Consider the following 19671-nt stretch of genomic DNA (forward strand, 5'->3'; position numbering starts at 1 on the left):
GCAGACAAAAGGTCCAGGTGGTTTTCCAGGATTCCTTGGTGCTGGGCAGCCTTCAGAGCAGCATCCTGTCCCCACCTGTCCAGCCTGGCCCTGCTAAGGAACAGGAGGGGTTTCTGGTGATGGCAAGACCAGGCTGCCGTGGCAGGCAAGCACCGGGATTTTAATACACAGCACGACACTCGCAACAATGGGAAGGACGGGCAGAAAAGCAGGCCGGAACATTCCACAGTCCAGGAATGGTCGGTCTTTTGGAAAGTACATTTGTGCATTTTTCCAGAATACTCAGTAGTAAGGCCGTCTGGGGTTGTTCTGTGGGAAGCAAGAAAGATAAAAGGGGAGGTGGTTATGCTGTGCTAAAGGGAGCTAGCAGTTCCTCCCGTCTAGAACCTAGCGGGGGCAGCTAGCCCACATCCTCTAGAAGGGAGGGCAGGCTTTGGGGAGGCGAGGCAGGCTCGAACAAGGTGGAGAGGTGGGGTGGGTCTGCTGGAGAGCCTAGCCGGACTGCGGAAGGAGGGACACTTCTGTGACCAGCACCACCACCCGCCTACAGCGGAGGAACTGCGGCAGCCCGGCCACGAGCAATATAGGGGGATAGGGACACACGCACCAGGGGGTTGGGCCGGAAGCGGTAGGCCAGCATCATCCTCTTGCGGAAGGCCTCGTACTCGTCATCTTCCTTGGAGAGCTCGGCTGGCCGGTCAATGCCAAAGCCAGCACCATCTACCGTGGTGGTGCCCCTGCATTGGGGCAACGGGTGGTGTGAGCCGGGGAGCAGGCTGGTGCCGGCAAGAGGGGGGGTGAGGGACCTGAGCTTGGGGCAGGGAGGCTTCACCCGCCCTGGCTGGGCTCAGCAGCAGCACCCCAATGCAGCTCAATGTGGGGGCTATGCTGGGCTGGGTGACATCTGTCTGGGACACTCCTGGCACTGTGGGAAGGTGGAGAGCCGAAGACGGCCCAGCCACCAGAGTCCAAATCCCTGACCCCCAGCCCAGTGACAGGGCTGGACCCAGGCCCTGGGCCTATGTCTCCGTGTGGGACTTCTCCTCTCCCCCCTCCCCCCTGGCATTGGAGGCCACACTCACTTATTGACTGGGTTCTTGATGCCCTGGCCTTCTGAGCCCAGGCCATCGCCCTCCTTCCAGCCCATCTTCATCAGCATCTGGTAGCCGATGTTCTCTATTGTCAGCTTGAACTCCTTGTACTCTGAGTAGTCAGGCTCACGGCCCTCCTGCAGTGGGAGGAGGTAGCCGTCATCCACCAGGGCTGCAGCCATCCCCAGTCCCAGCTCTGGCCTGAAACCCCACCCCCACATGGCTTCATTGGCCGCTGGGACCACCTGCCCACCTGCCTCCCCACCACTAAGTCAGACTCCTCGAGAAGAGATCAAGCTGCCCCTTCTCAGAGGCCCCAGGGCCAGAAGCAGTACTGAGCTCCCTGGTGGCCAAGTCAAAGAGGGCAAGGTGACAGGTCACACAGGCCTTGTCTACCATGAGAAAGATTAATGGTTCACCAGTGAAGAAAAATCCCATGTTCCAAGAGCAATTTGTTACACAGAGTGCTAAAAAGAGTCCTGTGGTCACATGAGGTGACCATCACATTGGTGAGATTATGTGGTACAAAGCAGTTTTAAAAAAACCCTCAAGGGGCTTCCCTGGTGGCGCAGTGGTTGAGAGTCCGCCTGCCGATGCAGGGGACGCGGGTTCGTGCCCCGGTCCGGGAAGACCCCACATGCCGCGGAGCGGCTGGGCCCGTGAGCCATGGCTGCTGAGCCTGCGCGTCCGGAGCCTGTGCTCCGCAACGGGAGAGGCCACAAAAGTGAGAAAAAAAAAAAAAAAAACCCTCAAAAGACTATGTGGAATGTTCTGTCAGCCCTCTCCTCTTGAGCATGAAAGCAGCATGGGAAGAACAATTTCACTCTGGAGAGCCCAACACATGGGGGCGTCTGCCTGAGAAATGCTTTGCCTGTAAACTGCATTTAATTGGCTCCACTGGAAGCAGAATTTCCCTAAAGCCCCAGCAAATGTCTCTAAAGCGGCAGTTGAGATGCTATTTGCTAATTCCCTACACAGATGGCACCTGTCATAAGCAGGTGCCACCCGTGGCAAGAGGGTCCTACCCCTCTTGTGAGCGAGCGGGCCCAAGGCCACCGCAGGTGCCTGCCACCTGAGGAGGCTGCAGGAGGGGCTGGGACACTGTGCAGGCTGCCTGCTAGACAGGCTCAGAGCAGGGGCTGGTGTCTGGGGCCTCTCCCAGCCTACCTTCAGGGCCTTGAAGGTCTCCATGAACTTCTCCAGCTCATCGGGTGGCAGGAAGTCTCCGATGAAGTGTTTGCCCCGGCCCATCTTCGTCAGCTGCTCCGCCCATTCTGCCCAGAGATGGGGTAAAGGTGAGAGGAGGAAGGAGGGTGTGGCAGCCCCACAGCAGAAGTATGAGTCCTGGGGGGAGTCTGGGGCCATGGGGAACGAGGTAGCTGGTTGAGACCTCGAGCCCTGCTCTCCCATGCAGCCCTTGTGTACCGTGTTCAAACGCCAGTGAACACTCAGCGGACCATCCTTTTGCCACTGAAGAAACAGGCACAAAGAGGCCAAGTCTCTTGCTCAAGGCCTTACAGGCTGGATAGGTGGCTTAAGACCCCAATGTGGTGTCTCCAGGCACTTCCTGGGCCGGTGAGTGGGCTTCCTGAGCCCACAGCACCCTGAAGAAAAGGGCACCCTCCACCCCACCCCTGTAACTTGCTCCTTGGCCCACCCCGAGTCTTGTCCATCTCCATGCGCCGCAGCTGGTGCTCCCAGGTGCCCAGCTCGCTGTCCACCTCCTCGTCGCTGTCGTAGCCATGCTGGTGCTGCTGCAGCGCCTTCTCCCACAGCAGCTGCATGTCCTGCATTGCTCGCTTGTGCTGCATGATCATGTCGTACATCTGTTGCATCTGTGGGCGGCACACGCCAGTGAGCAAGGCCGTGCACTGTGCGTGCAGGAAGCTAGCCCCCTCGCCTCCCCTGTGCATGCTGGGCACCCCTTTTCCCCCCTCCCTGGAGCAGGCACAAGAGCAGGGCTCAGAGCAAGTGTTCAGGAAGGCACCGAGTCCTGTGTCAGGACATGCCCTGGGTTCCCTGAATCTCTGTTTTGAGCAGGGAGGACCCCGGCCTGGAATCTGGAATATCCTGGGCACCATCACTGTGGACCAAATGAGGGCGACGTGGGCTCCTGACCACTGGGAGGGTCGAGGGTGATGTGATGGGGCTGCCAGCCTGGAGGAGGTGGCCCAGGTAAGCTGTCCCAGCTGTCCATACCCTGGCCACAGAGCTCCCTGCTGAGCCAGCCCTCACTCCCAAACTGCCCAACACCAACTGAACAGCTGTCGCATCGTTCAGGGCACCCAGTGCCAGACAGGCTTATCCTGTACTGAGTGCTGCAGGGAACTGTAAGGAAAACTTAAATGGAGACTATCCAGTCAGGACCAGCCCACGAGCGCAGTGGGAAGTAGCTGCGGAGCATCAGCTGAGAAGGCTGCCCAGGCAGCATGAGAAGGCCTGGGCTCTGGGCCCAACTGTGGGCTTGGGAGGGCCCTCAGGGGGTGGCTTGCCATTGATGGGGGACCCACCTGCCCAAGAGCCTCTCCCCTGACTGTGGGATTCACCCGGCACCGGGAGGCTCAGAAAGAATACACCGTGACCACTGCACCACAGGGCAGGGTGGGAGACGATACTGCACCAGCCCCTTGGAGCCTGCCTGCCCTGCCCCCCAGGGCCTTACCTCCTGCTGCTCCTTCAGCTGCTTCTTCTGGGCATCCGAAAGCTCTGTGACACCCACCAGACCCACGGGCTTCCCCTTCTCGTAGCCTAGACCCTTGAGGTCCTGAACTAGAAACAAGACACAGGCTGGTCAGCAACAGACACGTGGGCTTAGCCATGCATCTGTGTCCCAGGCAGGGTCCCTGTGCTGACGACACCTGACGCACTTGGCCCATGTGGCAGGACACATAAGTCGGAACAGTTAGTACGCATGCCACTTGATGACCTCCGGGGGCTTTGCTCCGCTCTCTCGTGTGTACTCAGTTCCATCCCCACATGACTGCTCCAGGCAGGCTCTATGACCCCACACTGCAAATGCTGACACCAAAACTCAGGAGGTCTGGGGCCTCGCTCAAGGTCACACAGCTAATGGGTGACAAGGCAGGGAATCTGCAAAGCCAGAAATGCTTGCACACAGGCTCTTGGAAGTAAGCCCCACGGTGAGCAGATACCTTATGTAGACACACAGGTCTGGAGTCTGGCAGAAGACTCAGCTGCGTGGTTCTGTTAGCTCCTTCTGGGGAAGCAGCCAACCATCTTTAAAGCAACTGACATTTAAGCTGGCATCCCCTTTGGAGCTTGGCTGGAGCCTGCAACGCTAACTCACATCAAGATGCTGCAATGGCCCCATCTGGGTGGTGGAAACAACCACCCCTCAGGTGGTGGCTTCCTGGGGAAGAAGCCAGGCAGAACGGGGTGCAGAGGCCCCTCTGGGGGGATGGAAAGAGCCAGGTCTTCCCAGCTCAACGGGGCTGGGTCGTTGCCTGCAAGAACCACCCGCAGGTGCTCCTGGACCCTAAGATTGCACACCAATCCCTCCTCGGTCTATGGGGGCTCTGAAAGATGTTGGAGAGCCCCATGGAGAGAGCAAGGGAGCCAAGGTCTGAGCAGCCTGCTGTGTGCCTGGATCACGTCCACAGTCCCTTTCCTCCTTGGGCGACTTCACCAGTGAGCAGGCAGGTGGGGGCTGCCCACGCTCCCCTGGGGACAATGTGGGCCAGTGGGGCTTGAATCTGAACCTGAGACTTCGGAGCCTGTACTTGTCCCCTAGAATGTGAAGGACCTGGCAGCTGGGGCTGGACCTTGCGGACATGATCTCAGAGGCGGGGGTGTGCGTGCGTCAGAAGAGCCCTCACATCTGAGCACCCTCCTTTACAGCGGGCACCAGGTTTGGCACTTGAGCAGCAATCCGACCCTAGGCACCCTCAACCCTGGGTAGAAGTGCTATCTAGAGCCCCAGGGAGTACCAGACTTTTCAGTCAGTAGCTTTTCTCTTTGGCCAAGGGAGGCACTCAGCCAGAGACCACTCTCAGAGCTGGGCGGGCAGGGCCAACAGGCCAGGCCGGCCCTGTGACCTGGGGGAGATGCCTTCCCCCTCAGCCCGTCCTGGTGTGGCAAATGTGGGTGTTGGCGCCAGGGCATGTATGGCTCTTCTTTGTGCCTGTGTGTCCAGCTCCAGTGAAGTCAGGGGTGAGGGAGGTTGAGAGAGCTCTGCCCACGGCGCAGGCTGCGTGGTGAGGGAGTCAGACAGACGACATGAGACGGCCAATTAACAGTCACCAACATCTGCAACATGTGATGACAACAGACCCCCACCCTTATGGGTTTGTGGCAGAAAACGAGAACTGAGGCCACACGTTGGCTGTCCCTGAAGCTGCTGTCAAGGAGGGAGAAGCTGGAGATCACTGTGCAAAATTGACCGTAGCAATAATTGTTCTTATCACTGTGCGTGTCCTGAGCTTTCTATGACAAAACTGAATCCAAGTACTTTAAAGCTTAAGGGAGAAAACGGGACTATCTATATGCTGTCTGTAAGAGACTTACTTTAGATACAAAGACACAAGTAGGTTGAAAGTCAAAGGAAGGAAAAAGAAATTTCAAGCAAAGAGTAACCAAGACAGAGCTGCACTAGCCATACTAGTATCAGACAAAATATACTTTAAATCAAAAAAGGTTTATGAGAGACAAAGAAGGATGTTATATATTTACAAAGATTTGATACAGAAAGAAGATATAACAATTAAATATATACACAGACTTAACAACAGAGCCCCAAATGAAGCAAAAATTGACAAAACTGAAGGGAGAAATAAACAGTTCCATAGTAATTGTTAGAGATTTCAATACCCTATTTTAAATAAGGGACAGAAAATCAGTGAGGATATAGAGGACTGAACAACACTATAAACCAACCAGACCTAATAGATATCTATAGAACATGCAATCCAACAACACCAGAATACACAGTATTCTCAAGTACACATGCAACATTCTCCAGGATAGATCATTTGTTAGGCTACAAAACAAATTTTAATAAATTTTAAAAGACAAATCATACCAGGTGTCTTTTCTGATCACAATGGAATAAAGCCAGAAATCAGTAATAGAAGGAAAACTGGAAAACTCACAAACGTGGATATTAAACACTCTCCTAAACAACAAATGGGTCAAAGAAGAAATCACAGGAGATCAGAAAATGCTTAGAGATGAATGAACACAACAGCGCAGCACACACCAAAACTTCTGGGGTGTAGCAAAAGCAGTGCCAAGAGGGAAATGTATAGCTGTAGATGCTCACGTTAAAGAAGAAGATAGGGCTTCCCTGGTGGTGCAGTGGCTAAGAATCCGCCTGCCAATGCAGGGGACACGGGTTCGAGACCTGCTCTGGGAAGACCCCACAGGCTGCGGAGCAACTAAGCCCGTGCACACAACCACTGAACCTGTGCTCTAGAGCCCAGGTGCCACAACTACTGAGCCCGTGTGCTACAACTACTGAAGCTCGCATGCCTAGAGCCCGAGGTCCAGGACAAGAGAAGCCACCGCAATGAGAAGCCCGTGCACCGCAACAAAGAGTAGCCCCAGCTCGCCGCAACTAAAGAAAGCCCGCGTGCAGCAACGAAAACCCAATGCAGCCATAAATAAATAAATAGATAGATAGTTAAATAAATAAATAAAGACCTCTGATCAATACCTAACTGTACATCTTAAGGAACTAGAAAAAGAAGAGCAAACTAATTCCAGAGTTAGCAGAATGAAGGAAATAACGATTAGAATGGAGATAAAAGAAACAGGAAACACAAAATACGAGAGAAAAATCAATGAAACCAAAAGTTGGTTTCTTGAAAAGACCAACGAAATGGACAAATCTTTAGTTAGACTGCCTAAGAAAAAAACAGAAAAGACTCAACTACTAAAACAACAGGAGGATACAGCAGTCCTCTTTATCTGCAGGGGATACATTCCAAGATCCCTCTAGTAGAAGCCTGAAACCACACATAGTACTGAACCCCATGTATACTATATATACATACATACGTATGATAAAGTTTAATTTATAAGTTAGGCACAGTAAGAAATTAATGACAATAGCTAATAATAAAATAGAACAGTTATAACAACATACTATTATAAAAGTTATGTGAATGTGGTTTTTCTCTCCCTCTCAAAATATCTTATCGCAAATGTAATGCCTTTTCCATTTTAACTAAGTACTCAGCACACACTGTGGCCATAACTTTCGCAGTTTGAGGTACGACAGCAAAACTAGCACAAACTTCTTTTTCCTTCTTCACAATTTCATGGATAGATGATTTGTTCTTACCATAGATCTTGGAGACCTCAGCTTAAGTCAAGAACTTTTACCCTTTCACTTAAAGGAAATACTTGACGGCTTCTCTTTGGAATGTCTACATTGCCAGCATCACCACTCTGTGCTGTGAGGCCATTATTAAGTAAAATAATAAAATAAGGATTATTTGAACATAAACACTGCAATACCATGACAGTCAACCTGATAACCGAGTGACTACTGGTGACTAATGGGTGGGATATGCTGGTCAAAGGGATGATTCACATCCCAGGCAGGGTGGAACAGACAGCACAAGATTTCATCACAATACTCAGAATGGCACAAACTGGATCACCTAGAACGGCACAAACTACCAAAACTAACTCAAGAAGTAACAGAAAACTTGAATTGACCTATAACAAGTAAGGGGACTGAATCAATAATCAACTCTCCCCTCCAGCCCACCAAAGAAAAGCCCAGAACCAGATAAATGCACTGGTAAATTCTACCCAAGATTTAAAAGAAGAGTTAACACCAATTCTTCTCAAATTCCTCCAAAAAGTTAAAGCAGGACACACTTCCTAACTCATTCTATGAGGTCAGCATTATCCTGATACCAAAAGCAGACAAAGACAATACAAGAAAACTACAGACCAATAATCCTTATGAGTATAAATGCAGACAGAAATCTGCAACAAAATATTAGCAAACCAAATCCATCAGCATGTAAATAATTAGTAAACTAATTATTTACTACAACAGAGGGGGATTTATTCCAGGAATGCAAGGGTGGTTTCATCATACAAAAATCAATCAATGTAATACTCCACATTAATAGAATGAAGGGAAAAACCCACATGATCATTTCAATTGATGTAGAAAAAGCACTTGACAAAATGTAACACTTTTTCATGATAAAAACACTCAAACTAGGAACAGAAGGGAACTTCTTCAACATGACAAAGGTCATCTATTAAAAACATACAACATCATACTCAATGGTGAAAGAACAAAAGCTTTCCCCCTAAGATCAGGAACAAGGCAGGGATGCCTGCTTTCACCACTTCTGTTCAGCACAGTACTGCAAATCCTAGCCAGAGCAATTAGGCAAGAAAAAGAAATAAGAGGCATCCAAGTTGGAAAGGAAGAAGTAAAACTATCCTTATCTGCAGATGACATGATCTTATGTGTAGAAAACCCTAAAGACTGTTACCCTAATAAATGAATTTAGCAAAAGATAAAAGATACATAATCAACACACAAAAAATCAGTTGTATTTCTTATACTAACAACAAATAATCCAAAAAGGAAATTAAAAAAAAATTCCATTTGCAACAGCATCATAAAGAGTAAATCACTTAGGAATAAACTTAACAGAGGTATAAGACTTGTACAACAGAAAGACAAAACACATTGAAAGAAATTAAAGAAAACCCAAGTAAATGGAAAGCTATCCAATGTTCTCAGATTGGAAGACTTAAAATGTTAACATGTCAATACCTCCCAAAGCAATCTATAGATGAATACAATCCCTATCAAAACCCAACAATGATTTCTGCAGAAATGGAAAAGCCCATCTGAAAATTCATACAAAATTTCAAAGGACCTCGAATAGCCAAAGCGTGAGAAAGATGAACAAAGTTGGAAGACTGACACTCCCGATTTCAAAATTTCCCACAGAGCTACAGTAATCAAAACAGTGTGCTACTGGCATGAGGACAGATATATAAACCAGTGTAATAGAGCAGACAGCCCCAAAATAAACTTTTACATCTATGGGATTTTTGACAAGGGTGTCAAGAGACCATTCAATGGAGAAAGAACAATAGTCTCTTCAACAAATGGTGCTGGGAAAATTGGATCTCCACATTTAAAGAAATGAAGTTGGACGCTTACCTTATAACATATAAAAATTAATTCAATTTAAGAGCTAAAACTATAAAACTCTTAGAAGAAAACATAGGGGCATATCTTCAAGACTTTGGATGTGGCTATGGTTTCTTAAGACCAAAATCACAGGCAACAAAAGAAAAAATAAATTGCACTTCATTAAAATTTAAAACTTCTGTGTATCAAAGGACATTAAGGGGATGAAAATACAGCCCATAAAACTAGAGAAAATTTTTGCAAATCATGTATCTGAATGGGGGTTAATATCTAAAACATTTAGAGAACTCCTACAACTCAATAACAAAAAGACATACAACCCAATTAAAAAATGGGTAAAGGGCTAAAACAGACATTTCTCCAACTAAACTATACACTGACCAATAACACATGAAAAGATGCTCAACACCATTAGTCATTAGGGAAATGCAAATCAAAACCACAATTTGATTTCACTTTACACTTATTAGAATAGCTATATAAGGCGAGAATGAGAGGAAACTGGAACCCTTGTGCACTGCTGACAGGAATGTAAAATGGTGCAGCTGCTGCAGGATGCAGTTTGGCAATTCCTCAATAAGTGAAAACAGAATTACCGTAAGACCCAGTGATTCCACTCCTAGGTATATACAAAAAAGAATCAAAATCAGGGGTCCGAGCGGTATTTGTAGGCCAGTGTTCACAGCAGCACTACTCACAATCGCCAAAAAGTGAAAACAACCCAAGCTTCTCAACAACTGATGAATGGATAAACAAAATGCTGTCTATCCGTACACTGGAATTCTATTCAGCTGTGGAAATAAATGAAATTCTGACATGTGCTTCAACACAGATGAACCTTGAAAACATTACGCTCAGTGAAAGATGCCAGACCCTCCCCCGGAGGCTGAGGGAGGGGGTCGGCCCACCTGACAGAGGTGAGGGAGAAGCATCCACGTCCCTCTGCACCAGCTCGGCAGGCGGGAGCTCCACCTTGTCCTCTTCAGGACCCCACCGGCTCTTTCGCTTCCTCTTCATGTTGGCTGTGGTGGCCGGCTTCCCTGGGGCAGCTGAAGATGGGTTGACATTGGGCAAGGGGGCAGATGAGGTAGGGCAGGCAGTGGCGGTGGGCATGGACCCCAACGGGGTCTCAGGAGGAGATCTGCGCTTCAGTCCGAGGTCAGGTGCCATGGGGGTGCCCGTGGGACCAGCCTTGGCTTTCCTGAACTCCTCCAGCTTCTGGCGGTAGTACTTGTACCCTTGGCTGTTGGGTTCATACAGAAAGCTGCAAAAGAGAGTGGGGGGCACACCGTCATTGGGCCTCAGCCCCCTACCCCTGATTTAGGGCAGAAGAAGCTCGGGCCTTGTGTAGGCACACTGGGGCCAGCTAGGTCACTTCAGGGTCATGTCAAGATGGAGGTCTCTATCGTGACCCTGCCCTGCCAGGCCTCAGTGGCTGCTGGTGCTGGTGGCCCAAACTAGAGGAACAGTGTGACATGGCCACAGCCTGTCATGATGCTGTTCCTGTGAGCTGAGGGCCACTGCAAGCCCCTACCCCATCTTTACTGGATGCCCGTCACAATATCACTGATCCCCTGCTTCGAAGGAAAAGGTGCGGGCTCTCTCAGACCTTCCCCAGGCTCTGCCAGGCTTCTTCCCCTGCTGTCCTAGATGAGTGCACCAGTGCCTACAAACCAAGAAATCCTGAGTTGCGAGAGACACTTGGTGCCAAAAGGGGCAGGATTTGTCCCAAACCTGACAGCTGGGCGTATTTGTGCTCCTTTCTGATGCACCCTTGAGAGGCATCAACAGTGGACAGAGACAAAACAAAGACACTAAACATCAGAACAGACAGGGAGCTCACTAGCAGCCTTGCTGGTACCTGTTGGTCCCCAAGTGCAGAGCAGGAGGTGCTGGGTTCAGAGCCAGCAGAGGCTGCAGCTCCTTCTGCACCTGCCCAGCATCTCTCAGACTATGCATGTACTGAGCCAACAGTCCCACTTCTAGAGTCCACACCAGAGGGAAGAGTCACAGCCCAGTTCCACATAGCAAAACCTGTGCACAGCAGAGATTACAAAGCCCTTGACAAGAAGGGGCTAGACTTGCACTCATGAACCTGGAAAGACAGTCACGGCACGATGCTGTAATACAAAAGCAAAATGCAGGCTCGAGGATGCTGTAAATTCCTTTTGTATAAAAGGAAGTTAGCAGAAAACAAATCCACATACTATTTCTACATGTCTACGCCAGAGATGGGAGAGGGATGGAGGACTCCCAATCCCGCTAACATCCTAGGGTGGGATGGGGAGACTGTGTCATTTTCTTTGTATTCCTGGGTCATGGTACAAGCATGTACACCCCTTCAGAAAACCCAGTGTGGAACATTTGTAAAAGTTAAAAGAAACAAAGATCAACAAAATCGTTAAGCCTCTAGCCAAGCTAAGAAAAAAAGAGAGAGGACACCAACTACTAACAACAGAAAAGAAAGAGGGGACATCACTACAGATCCCACGGACGTTAAAATTACTACAGATTACTATGAACAACTCTATGCCCACAAATTTGATAACCCAGATGAAAGGGGCCAATTCTTTGAAAGGTACAATCTGCCAAAACTCACACAAGAAGAACTAGACAATCTGAACAGGCCTGTTTTTATTAAATAAATTGAATCAGTAATTAATAACCTTCCAAAAGTTCACTGGTGAATTTCACCAAACATTTAGGGTAGAAATTATACCAATTCTGTACAATCCCTTTCAGAGAATAGAAGCAGAGAGAATACTTCCTAACTTACTCAGTTACCCTCATACCAAAACCAGACAAAAACATTACAAGAAAAGAAAACTATAGACCAACATCTCTCATGAACACAGATGTAAAAATCCTCAACAAAATATTAGCAAACCTAATCCACTAATGTATAAAAAGAATAGACACCACAACCAAGTGGGATTCATTCTAGGCAGGCAAGACTGGTTCAACATTTGAAAATCAAGTAATGTGGGCTTCCCTGGTGGCGCAGTGGTTAAGAATCCGCCTGCCAATGCAGGGAACGTGGGTTCGAGCCCTGGTCCGGGAAGATCCCACATGCCGCGGAGCAATTAAGCCCGTGCGCCACAACTACTGAGCCTGCGCTCTAGAGTCTGCGAGCCACAACTACTGAAGCCCATGTGCCACAACTACTGAAGCCCGCGTGCCTAGAGCCTGTGCTCCGCAACAAGAGCAGCCACTGCAATGAGAAGCCCGCATACTGCAACGAAGAGTAGCCCCTGCTCGCCGCAACTAAAGAAAGCCCACGTGCTGCAGTGAAGATCCAATGCAGCCAAAAACTATAAACAAATGAATAAAAGAAAAGAAAAGAAAATCAAGTAATGTAATCCATCAGGTCAGCAGGCTAAAAAAGAAAAATCACATGATCATATCAATCACTGTGGAAAAAGCGTTTAATGAAATCTAATACCCATTCATGAGAAAAACTCTCAGTAAACTAGGAGTACAGGGGAACTTCCTCCACTTGATAAAGAATATCTACAAAGAACCTACAGCTAACATCATACTTAATGATGAGAAACCTCAAGCTTTTCCACTAAGAACAGAAACAAGCCAAGAATAATATCCCACCTCCCCAATGCTTTTCATCATCATTCTGGAAGTTCTAACTAATGAAATAAGATGAGAAAAGGAAGTAGAAGGTATACTGAGAAGAAGGAAATATAACATGATCGTTTTACATAGAAAAAACAGATGAAGGACTTCCCTGGTGGTCCAGTGGTTAGGACTCTGCACTCTCACTGCTGAGAGCCCAGGTTCAATCCCTGATTGGGGAACTAAGATCCTGCAAGCCACGCGGCGCGACAAAAAATAAAAATAAAAAACACAGATGGGAGAATAGACCAAAAAACCCTGGAACTTAATAAGGTATTATAGCAAGGTTGCAGGATACAAGGTTAAAATACAGAAGTCAATCACTCTCCTATATACCACCAATGAACAAGTAGAACTTGAAACTAAAAACACAATACCATTTACATTAGCATTCCCCCATATAAAATACTTAGGTAAAGGGTAACAAAATATGTACAAGATCTATATGAGGAAAACTAAAAAACTCTGATGAATGAATTCAAAGAAGAACTAAATAAATGAAGAGCTATTCCTTGTTCAAAGATAGGAAGGCTCAATGTTATCAAGATGTCAGTTATTCCCAACTTGATTTCTAGATTCAATGCAATTCCAGTCAAAATCATTTATTCTGTGGATACTGACAAACTCATTCTAGAGCTTATATAAAGAGACAAACAACCCACAATAGCCAACACAATACTGAAGAACAAAGTTGGAGGACTGATACTACCTGACTTCGGGACTTACTGTAAAGCTACAGTAATCAAGGCAGTGGGGTATTAGTGAAAGAATGGACAAAGAGATCAACAGAACAGAACAAAGAGCCCAGAAACAGATCCACATACATATAGTCTGTTCTTTGACAAAGGAGCAAAAGCAATACAATGGAGCAAAGACAGTCTTTTCAACAAATGGTGCTGAAACTGGACATCCACATGCAAAAAAAACACAAACAAACAAAGAATCTCGAAACAGACCTCATAACCTTCACAAAAATTAACTAAAAATGTATCACTGACCTAAACGTAAAACATAAAACTATAAAACATAGGAGAATACCTACATAACCTTGGGTATGGCAATAACTTTTTAGATACAACACCAAAGGCATGATCCATGAAAGCAACTGATAAGCTGGACTTCATTAAAATGAAAAACTTCTGCTCTGCAAAGGACAACATCAAGAGAATGAGGAGAAAAAGCCACAGACTGGGAGAAATATTTGCAAAAGACACATCTGATAAAGACTGTTATCCAAAATATACAAAGGAGACTTCCCTGGTGGTGCTGTGTTTAAAAATCCGCCTGCCAATGCAGGGGACACGGGTTTGATCCCTGGTCCGGGAAGATCCCACGTGCCATGGAGCAACTAAGCCCGTGCGCCACAACTACTGAGCCCATGCACTGCAACTACTGAAGCCCGCAGGCTTAGAGCCCATGTCCCGCAGCAAGAGAAGCCACTGCAATGAGAAGCCCACGTACTGCAATGAAGAGTAGCCCCCGCTTACCACAACTAGAGAAAGTCCACGCGCAGCAATGAAGACCCAACACAGCCAGAAAAAAACAAACAAAAAAAAAAACAAAAAAATCCAAAATATACAAAGAACTCTTAACACCCAACAATAAAAAAAAACAAGCCAATTAAAAAATGGGGGCTTCCCTGGTGGTGCAGTGGTTGGGAGTCCACCTGCTGATGCAGGGGACACGGGTTTGTGCCCCGGTCAGGGAAGATCCCACATGCCGTGGAGTGGCTGGGCCCGTGAGCCACGGCCACTGAGCCTGCGCGTCTGGAGCCTGTGCTCCGCAACGGGAGAGACCACAACAGTGAGAGGCCCATGTACCACCAAAAAAAAAAAAATGGGCCAATGACCTTAACACATGAGACTCACCAAAGATTTACAGATGGCAAGTAAGCATTATGAAAAGATACTTCCCTTCATGTCATCAGGAAAATGCAAATCAAAACAATGAATATCACTACACATCTATAAGAACGGCCAAAATCCAAAACACTGACAACATCAAATGTTGATACAGAGCTACTGAAACTCTCATTCGTTGCTGCGGGGAATGCAGATGGTACAAGCCATTTTGGAAGACAGTTAGGCTGTTTCTTACAAAACTAAATATACCATACAATCCAGCAATCACACTTCTTGGTATAAAAGAGTTGAAAATTTATGTCCACACAAAGACCCTGCACACTGATGTTTACAACAACTTTGTTCATAATTGCCAAAACTTGGGAGCGACCGAGATGTCCTGCAGGAGGTGAATAGGTAAATAAACTGCGGTACATCCAGACAATGGAAAATTATTAAGTGCTAAAAAGAAATGAGCTATCAAGCCAAAAAAAGACTCAGAGGGCTTCCCTGGTGGCGCAGTGGTTGAGAGTCCGCCTGCCGATGCAGGGGAAATGGGTTTGTGCCCCGGTCTGGAAAGATCCCACATGCTGTGGAGTGGCTGGGCCCGTGAGCCATGGCCACTGAGCCTGTGCGTCCGGAGCCTGTGCTCCACGACGGGAGAGGCCACAACAGTGAGAGGCCCGCGTACCGCAAAACAAAACAAAACAAAAACAAAAACAAAAAGACTCAGAGCAACCCTAAATACGTATTACTAAGTGGAGGAAGCTAATCTGAAAAAGCAACATACTATGATTCCAATTATATGACATTCTGGAAAAGACAAAACTACGTGGTTGCCAGGGGTTAGGGAGGAAAAAGGGATGAACAGGCAGAACACAGGGAATATTAGGGCAGTGAGAATACTCTGTATGATATCATAATGATGGATACATGTCATTACGCATTTGTCCAAACCCATAGAATACGCAACACCAAGAGTGAACCCTAACTATAGACTTTGCGTGATCATGATGTGTCAACGTAGGTTCATCAATTGTAACAAATATACTATTCTGGTGGGCGATGTTGATAATGGGGGAGGCTGTGCATGTTTCGGGGAAGGGGGCACATGGGAAGTCTCTGTAGCTTCCCCTCAATTCTGCTGCGAACCTAAAACTGCTCAAAAAATAACATCTGAAAAAAAATTAAGAGACGAAAGCAAGAAGTCGTTCAAAGAGGGAAGGGAGCAGATGGCTGAATTTAAAAAAGACTTGTAGCAACCAGGACATGGATTTAAAGTGATTTGGTTCCTCCAAGAAAAGCAGACTGGGGAATTCGCCCACTGGGGCAGGGGGGCAGCTCCTAACGGGGTGGGTCTCCTCTAGGCTCACAAGCTTGCCTCTTCCTGGCCTCAGCTGCTGATTCATGCTGATTCTCCTCCGAGATGCTCTGAGAGGCAGCACCCAGGAGCCCCCCATGGGTATGCCTGTCTGCGAGGAGCATAACAGCTCACTATGGGCCCCGGGCACAGGTGCAGGGGATTCTACAACGAAGACCCCCTCTGACTGGTGTAATCCCACCCACAGAGTTAACCAAAGTTATCACTTTAGTGTCTTTTCCTTCCAGACTTTTCCCACTGCAGATTTATTTGAACAGAGCTGTGATTCTATTTTCCATATCCTGATATTTTAAGAATTTCTTAACCCGGCAACATAAGGCTTTCCTGTCAGAATGCAGTGTAGCATGGTGGTGAAGGCATCTCCACCAACTGGCCTCCTTGCCTTGCTCACCTGTTAAAGGCCAACACACCAGGCTGTTGTAAAGAACAACATGGTTCACCCGGGTGATGTGTTAGAGTCACACGTGGCTTGAGGTGTGCTGGCTGCTACCACCTTCAACAACTTGCCTTCCGATGGCCACGATTCCACTGGGGAGATGCAGTTATAGGAGTTTAGCCCACTGGGGCTGGACTTTCATTGTGTTACTAATTTTTCAAGACTATGACAGTGCTATATATATAACATTATTTCTGGGGATGGCATCTCAGAAGTAGAATGACTGGTCAAAGGGACAGACATTTCCAGCTTCTTTACAGATGAGCACAGCTATTACAATTGTTTCCCAAAACTCATAGCTGCTGGGAAATCAGAAGGGAAGGGCCCAGAGCGGCAGGAACACGGGTGGCTGTTAGATTTGGGGTGAGAGGAGCTGCCTTGCACCTGACCCCATGTGAAGATGAAAGTCTGCTTGGTATGAACCTGCATGCCTTGCCCAGGTCCAATGTGTGGAGTGCCAACTGTAGTTCAGCTCTGGTGTTGAAATGAGCTCCCCCAGACCACGCTGGTCACCTTCAGCTACTTCTCTGCCAGACACCCCCAGGCTCTGTCCTCATCCGTGGCAGTCACCCTCTAGCCTCCATCAAAGCCACACCCAACAAGCTGGATGCCTGCCAGTAATGCCCCCACAAGGCACAAGAGCTGCAGGGAGGGCCTGGAGTCACTTGTGGTGATAATGTCTCTTCGCTTTGACCCCAGGGAAAAGGCTCGGCTGGAGCTGCTGAGCCCTGGAACCCTGTGACCAGGGAGAGCCACCTGCGCTGGGGGTTTTGTACAGAGTTCCACTACCTCGCCCACTTCGCCTGAGATAGATTTTTTGTCAGCTCTTGTCACGCTAAGTGACAGTACACTAAGTTTCCTGTTTAAATAAACTTACTTAGGTAAATGAAGAAGAAAAAAAAAAGACGTAGTGACTTATACCGTAACACTGCAACACTGGTTTGGGTAGTGCAGAGTGGTGGCCAATATCACTACTTTGTGAGGAGATCCTGGGTCTTCTGCACTCTAGACCCAAACACCCCACAGCCCCCATGAAAGCTCCTAGCTGCCCAGGTACCAGACACAGGGACACCTGAAACCCTCAGCAGCCCTTCCCCACCCCCGGCCCCACGCGATGGTTCCCTTCTGCCCCCATGTGCCTCAACCTGGTGTGCCTGACCACCCTTCACAACTGTGGCCAGATGATCCTGGAAGAACAGTTGACCCTGTCACTCCCTATGCAGACCCTCCAAAGGCTCTCAGTGGATACCTGAGCCCTCTGGGACCCAGCCCGGCCGGGCTCCAAGGCCCATCTGCACTGCGTCAACGCTCACCCTGCTCCCCCGCCACGGTGGCACAGCGCCCGCCATCTCTGCCACTTCACTCCTGTGTGGCAGTCCCTCCAGACGCCCTTCACTTTGTTCCATGTCTAGCTCACGCTGGCTCACATGTAGTAGATGCGACTGGCTGCCTGCCCAGCATCCACACCTTCTTCTTTCTTCCTGAGTCCCTGATGGTGTCTAGAGCTGCAGAATCGACCAGCCCAGATGGCTGCTGCTCTAGCACATTCGTTAAAAGCGCCATCGCATCTCCTCACTGACTGAATGGGGACTTGTGTTACTCGTGGCCAAGCGTCCTCATGGGTGCATCACCTCCACAACAGGTTCAGCGTCCACCTCACAAACCTCTGCCGGCCCCCGCCCTGCAGCAGTGACCACCCCCCCCCACACCAACATCCAGCCCCCCGACCCGCCTTCCCCCACAAAGAGCTGGGGCTGAACCCACCCAACGAATGACAGAGCGGGGGGAGCACAGACCCAGCCTGAGGGAGTGGTGTGTGACTTTGTGGCTGGGGACAGCAGGGAGGCCAGGATGCTTGTCCCACCCACTCTGTGGAACCTGCACACAGGCTGTGGGTTCCCCCTCCCCAGAGCCTGAGGTATTACATTCCCTGCTTTCCTGCCATTTCCCTTGTCGTAAAGATGAGACCCTCAGGATGCAAACAGTGAACAACAATTCTGTGAGTTTCTGCTCGAGAGCCTGGCCTATTCTGTTACAAGGGAGCAAGGCAAGTGCTAGAGACTTTCTCCATGAGGCACCTGGAAAACACAAGGCCCCAAAGGTCCCCACACACCTGCCTCAGAGATGATTCAGGGCACCGATGTGCACTTGGGGAATGCCTATGCGGTGGCACGCCTAAACTCTGTGGTCAGAAACTCCTGGACCTGAGTCCTGGCCCTGCCAACTTCTTGCCATGGGACCCTAGCAGGTCTCAATACCACACCAAGCCCATTTTCTCAGCGGGGGAGCTGTGACTAGGGTGAGAGGTTACCTCTCCAGTGGGTTCCCCCCCACCGCTTACCTGAATGCCTGGTTCTCGCGGTTGTTCTGGAGGGCAATGGTTTCCACCTCGGGACCCCCATCCGCTATGAACCTGGCCAACTTTTCTGCGAGGTTCTTGACCTCTTCATCCTCTGGGGGTGAAACTTTAAGCAGGCTGTCAGTACTGAGCTCAACTCACCACACCCAACAGCCTAATTTCTGCTAAGAACCCCGGGCAACAAGAGGGGTTTATTTTAGGAACAATACAAAGAAAAACAGGCAAATGGGAATCAGATTACTGCACTGGAACCAAACACCTGAATTAATATAATAATATATCTTGAGCTTCTGCCCCCCACACCCGACCCCTTCCCACCCCATATGTCTGGGGGTTTTGGACCCACACTGGGACATGGGAACAGAATGTGAGGGAGAGTCTGGGTCCAGGCTGGAGGAGAGATAGGAATCCCCACGTCAGTCTTTCTGCTGGCAGCTGTCCCCCCAGGTCACATGGGGGGATGGGCCTGGCCCACCTCTCCTGGGAAGAAGGTCAGGGCACAGGACTGCGAGTGACAGACATGATGAACCAACGTCTGTGGCCCACATTTGGCTTAAACATCAATCCCCCTGCTGCCAACCAGTACCTGGCTGGGGTTTCACTTCATTACAGCTGGAGACCAGGCAGCATCTCACCCTCCCGACACTCATCCCACCAGCTGACCGTTTTTGTCTCCTGGCCCCCCTCGACAAGTGTCAGTCACTGCATTTGTCTCTAGGTGTCCTCAGTGCCCAGCACGCATCAGGTGCTCATTAGCACTTGTGAAAACGACCATGAACCA

The 19671-nt window shown here is 48.8% G+C and overlaps 1 protein-coding gene across 3 annotated transcripts in view; it reads right to left on the reverse strand.

Annotated features, from left to right (window-relative positions):
• Positions 1–139: 139 nt before the first annotated feature.
• The window catches only part of SUGP1 (SURP and G-patch domain containing 1), a 29945-nt gene continuing 10413 nt past the window's right edge, over positions 140–19671 (reverse strand). For all 3 annotated transcript variants that reach the window (XM_022558497.2, XM_022558496.2, XM_022558498.2), the window contains 8 exons: positions 18873–18996; positions 10155–10510; positions 3754–3860; positions 2749–2926; positions 2259–2365; positions 1083–1228; positions 608–737; positions 140–309 (listed from right to left, as the gene is read on the reverse strand). In XM_022558497.2, coding sequence (XP_022414205.1) covers positions 283–309; positions 608–737; positions 1083–1228; positions 2259–2365; positions 2749–2926; positions 3754–3860; positions 10155–10510; positions 18873–18996 — 1175 coding nt within the window. In that variant the 3' untranslated portion in view covers positions 140–282. The remainder of the gene's footprint in view (positions 310–607; positions 738–1082; positions 1229–2258; positions 2366–2748; positions 2927–3753; positions 3861–10154; positions 10511–18872; positions 18997–19671) is intronic.

The sequence above is a fragment of the Delphinapterus leucas genome, unplaced genomic scaffold (assembly GCF_059928025.1).
Source record: "Delphinapterus leucas isolate spDelLeu-1000000601 "Yukka" unplaced genomic scaffold, BTC_Dleu_Yukka2 spDelLeu_asBTCV2_sq25, whole genome shotgun sequence".
NCBI classification, from domain to species: Eukaryota; Metazoa; Chordata; class Mammalia; order Artiodactyla; family Monodontidae; genus Delphinapterus; species Delphinapterus leucas.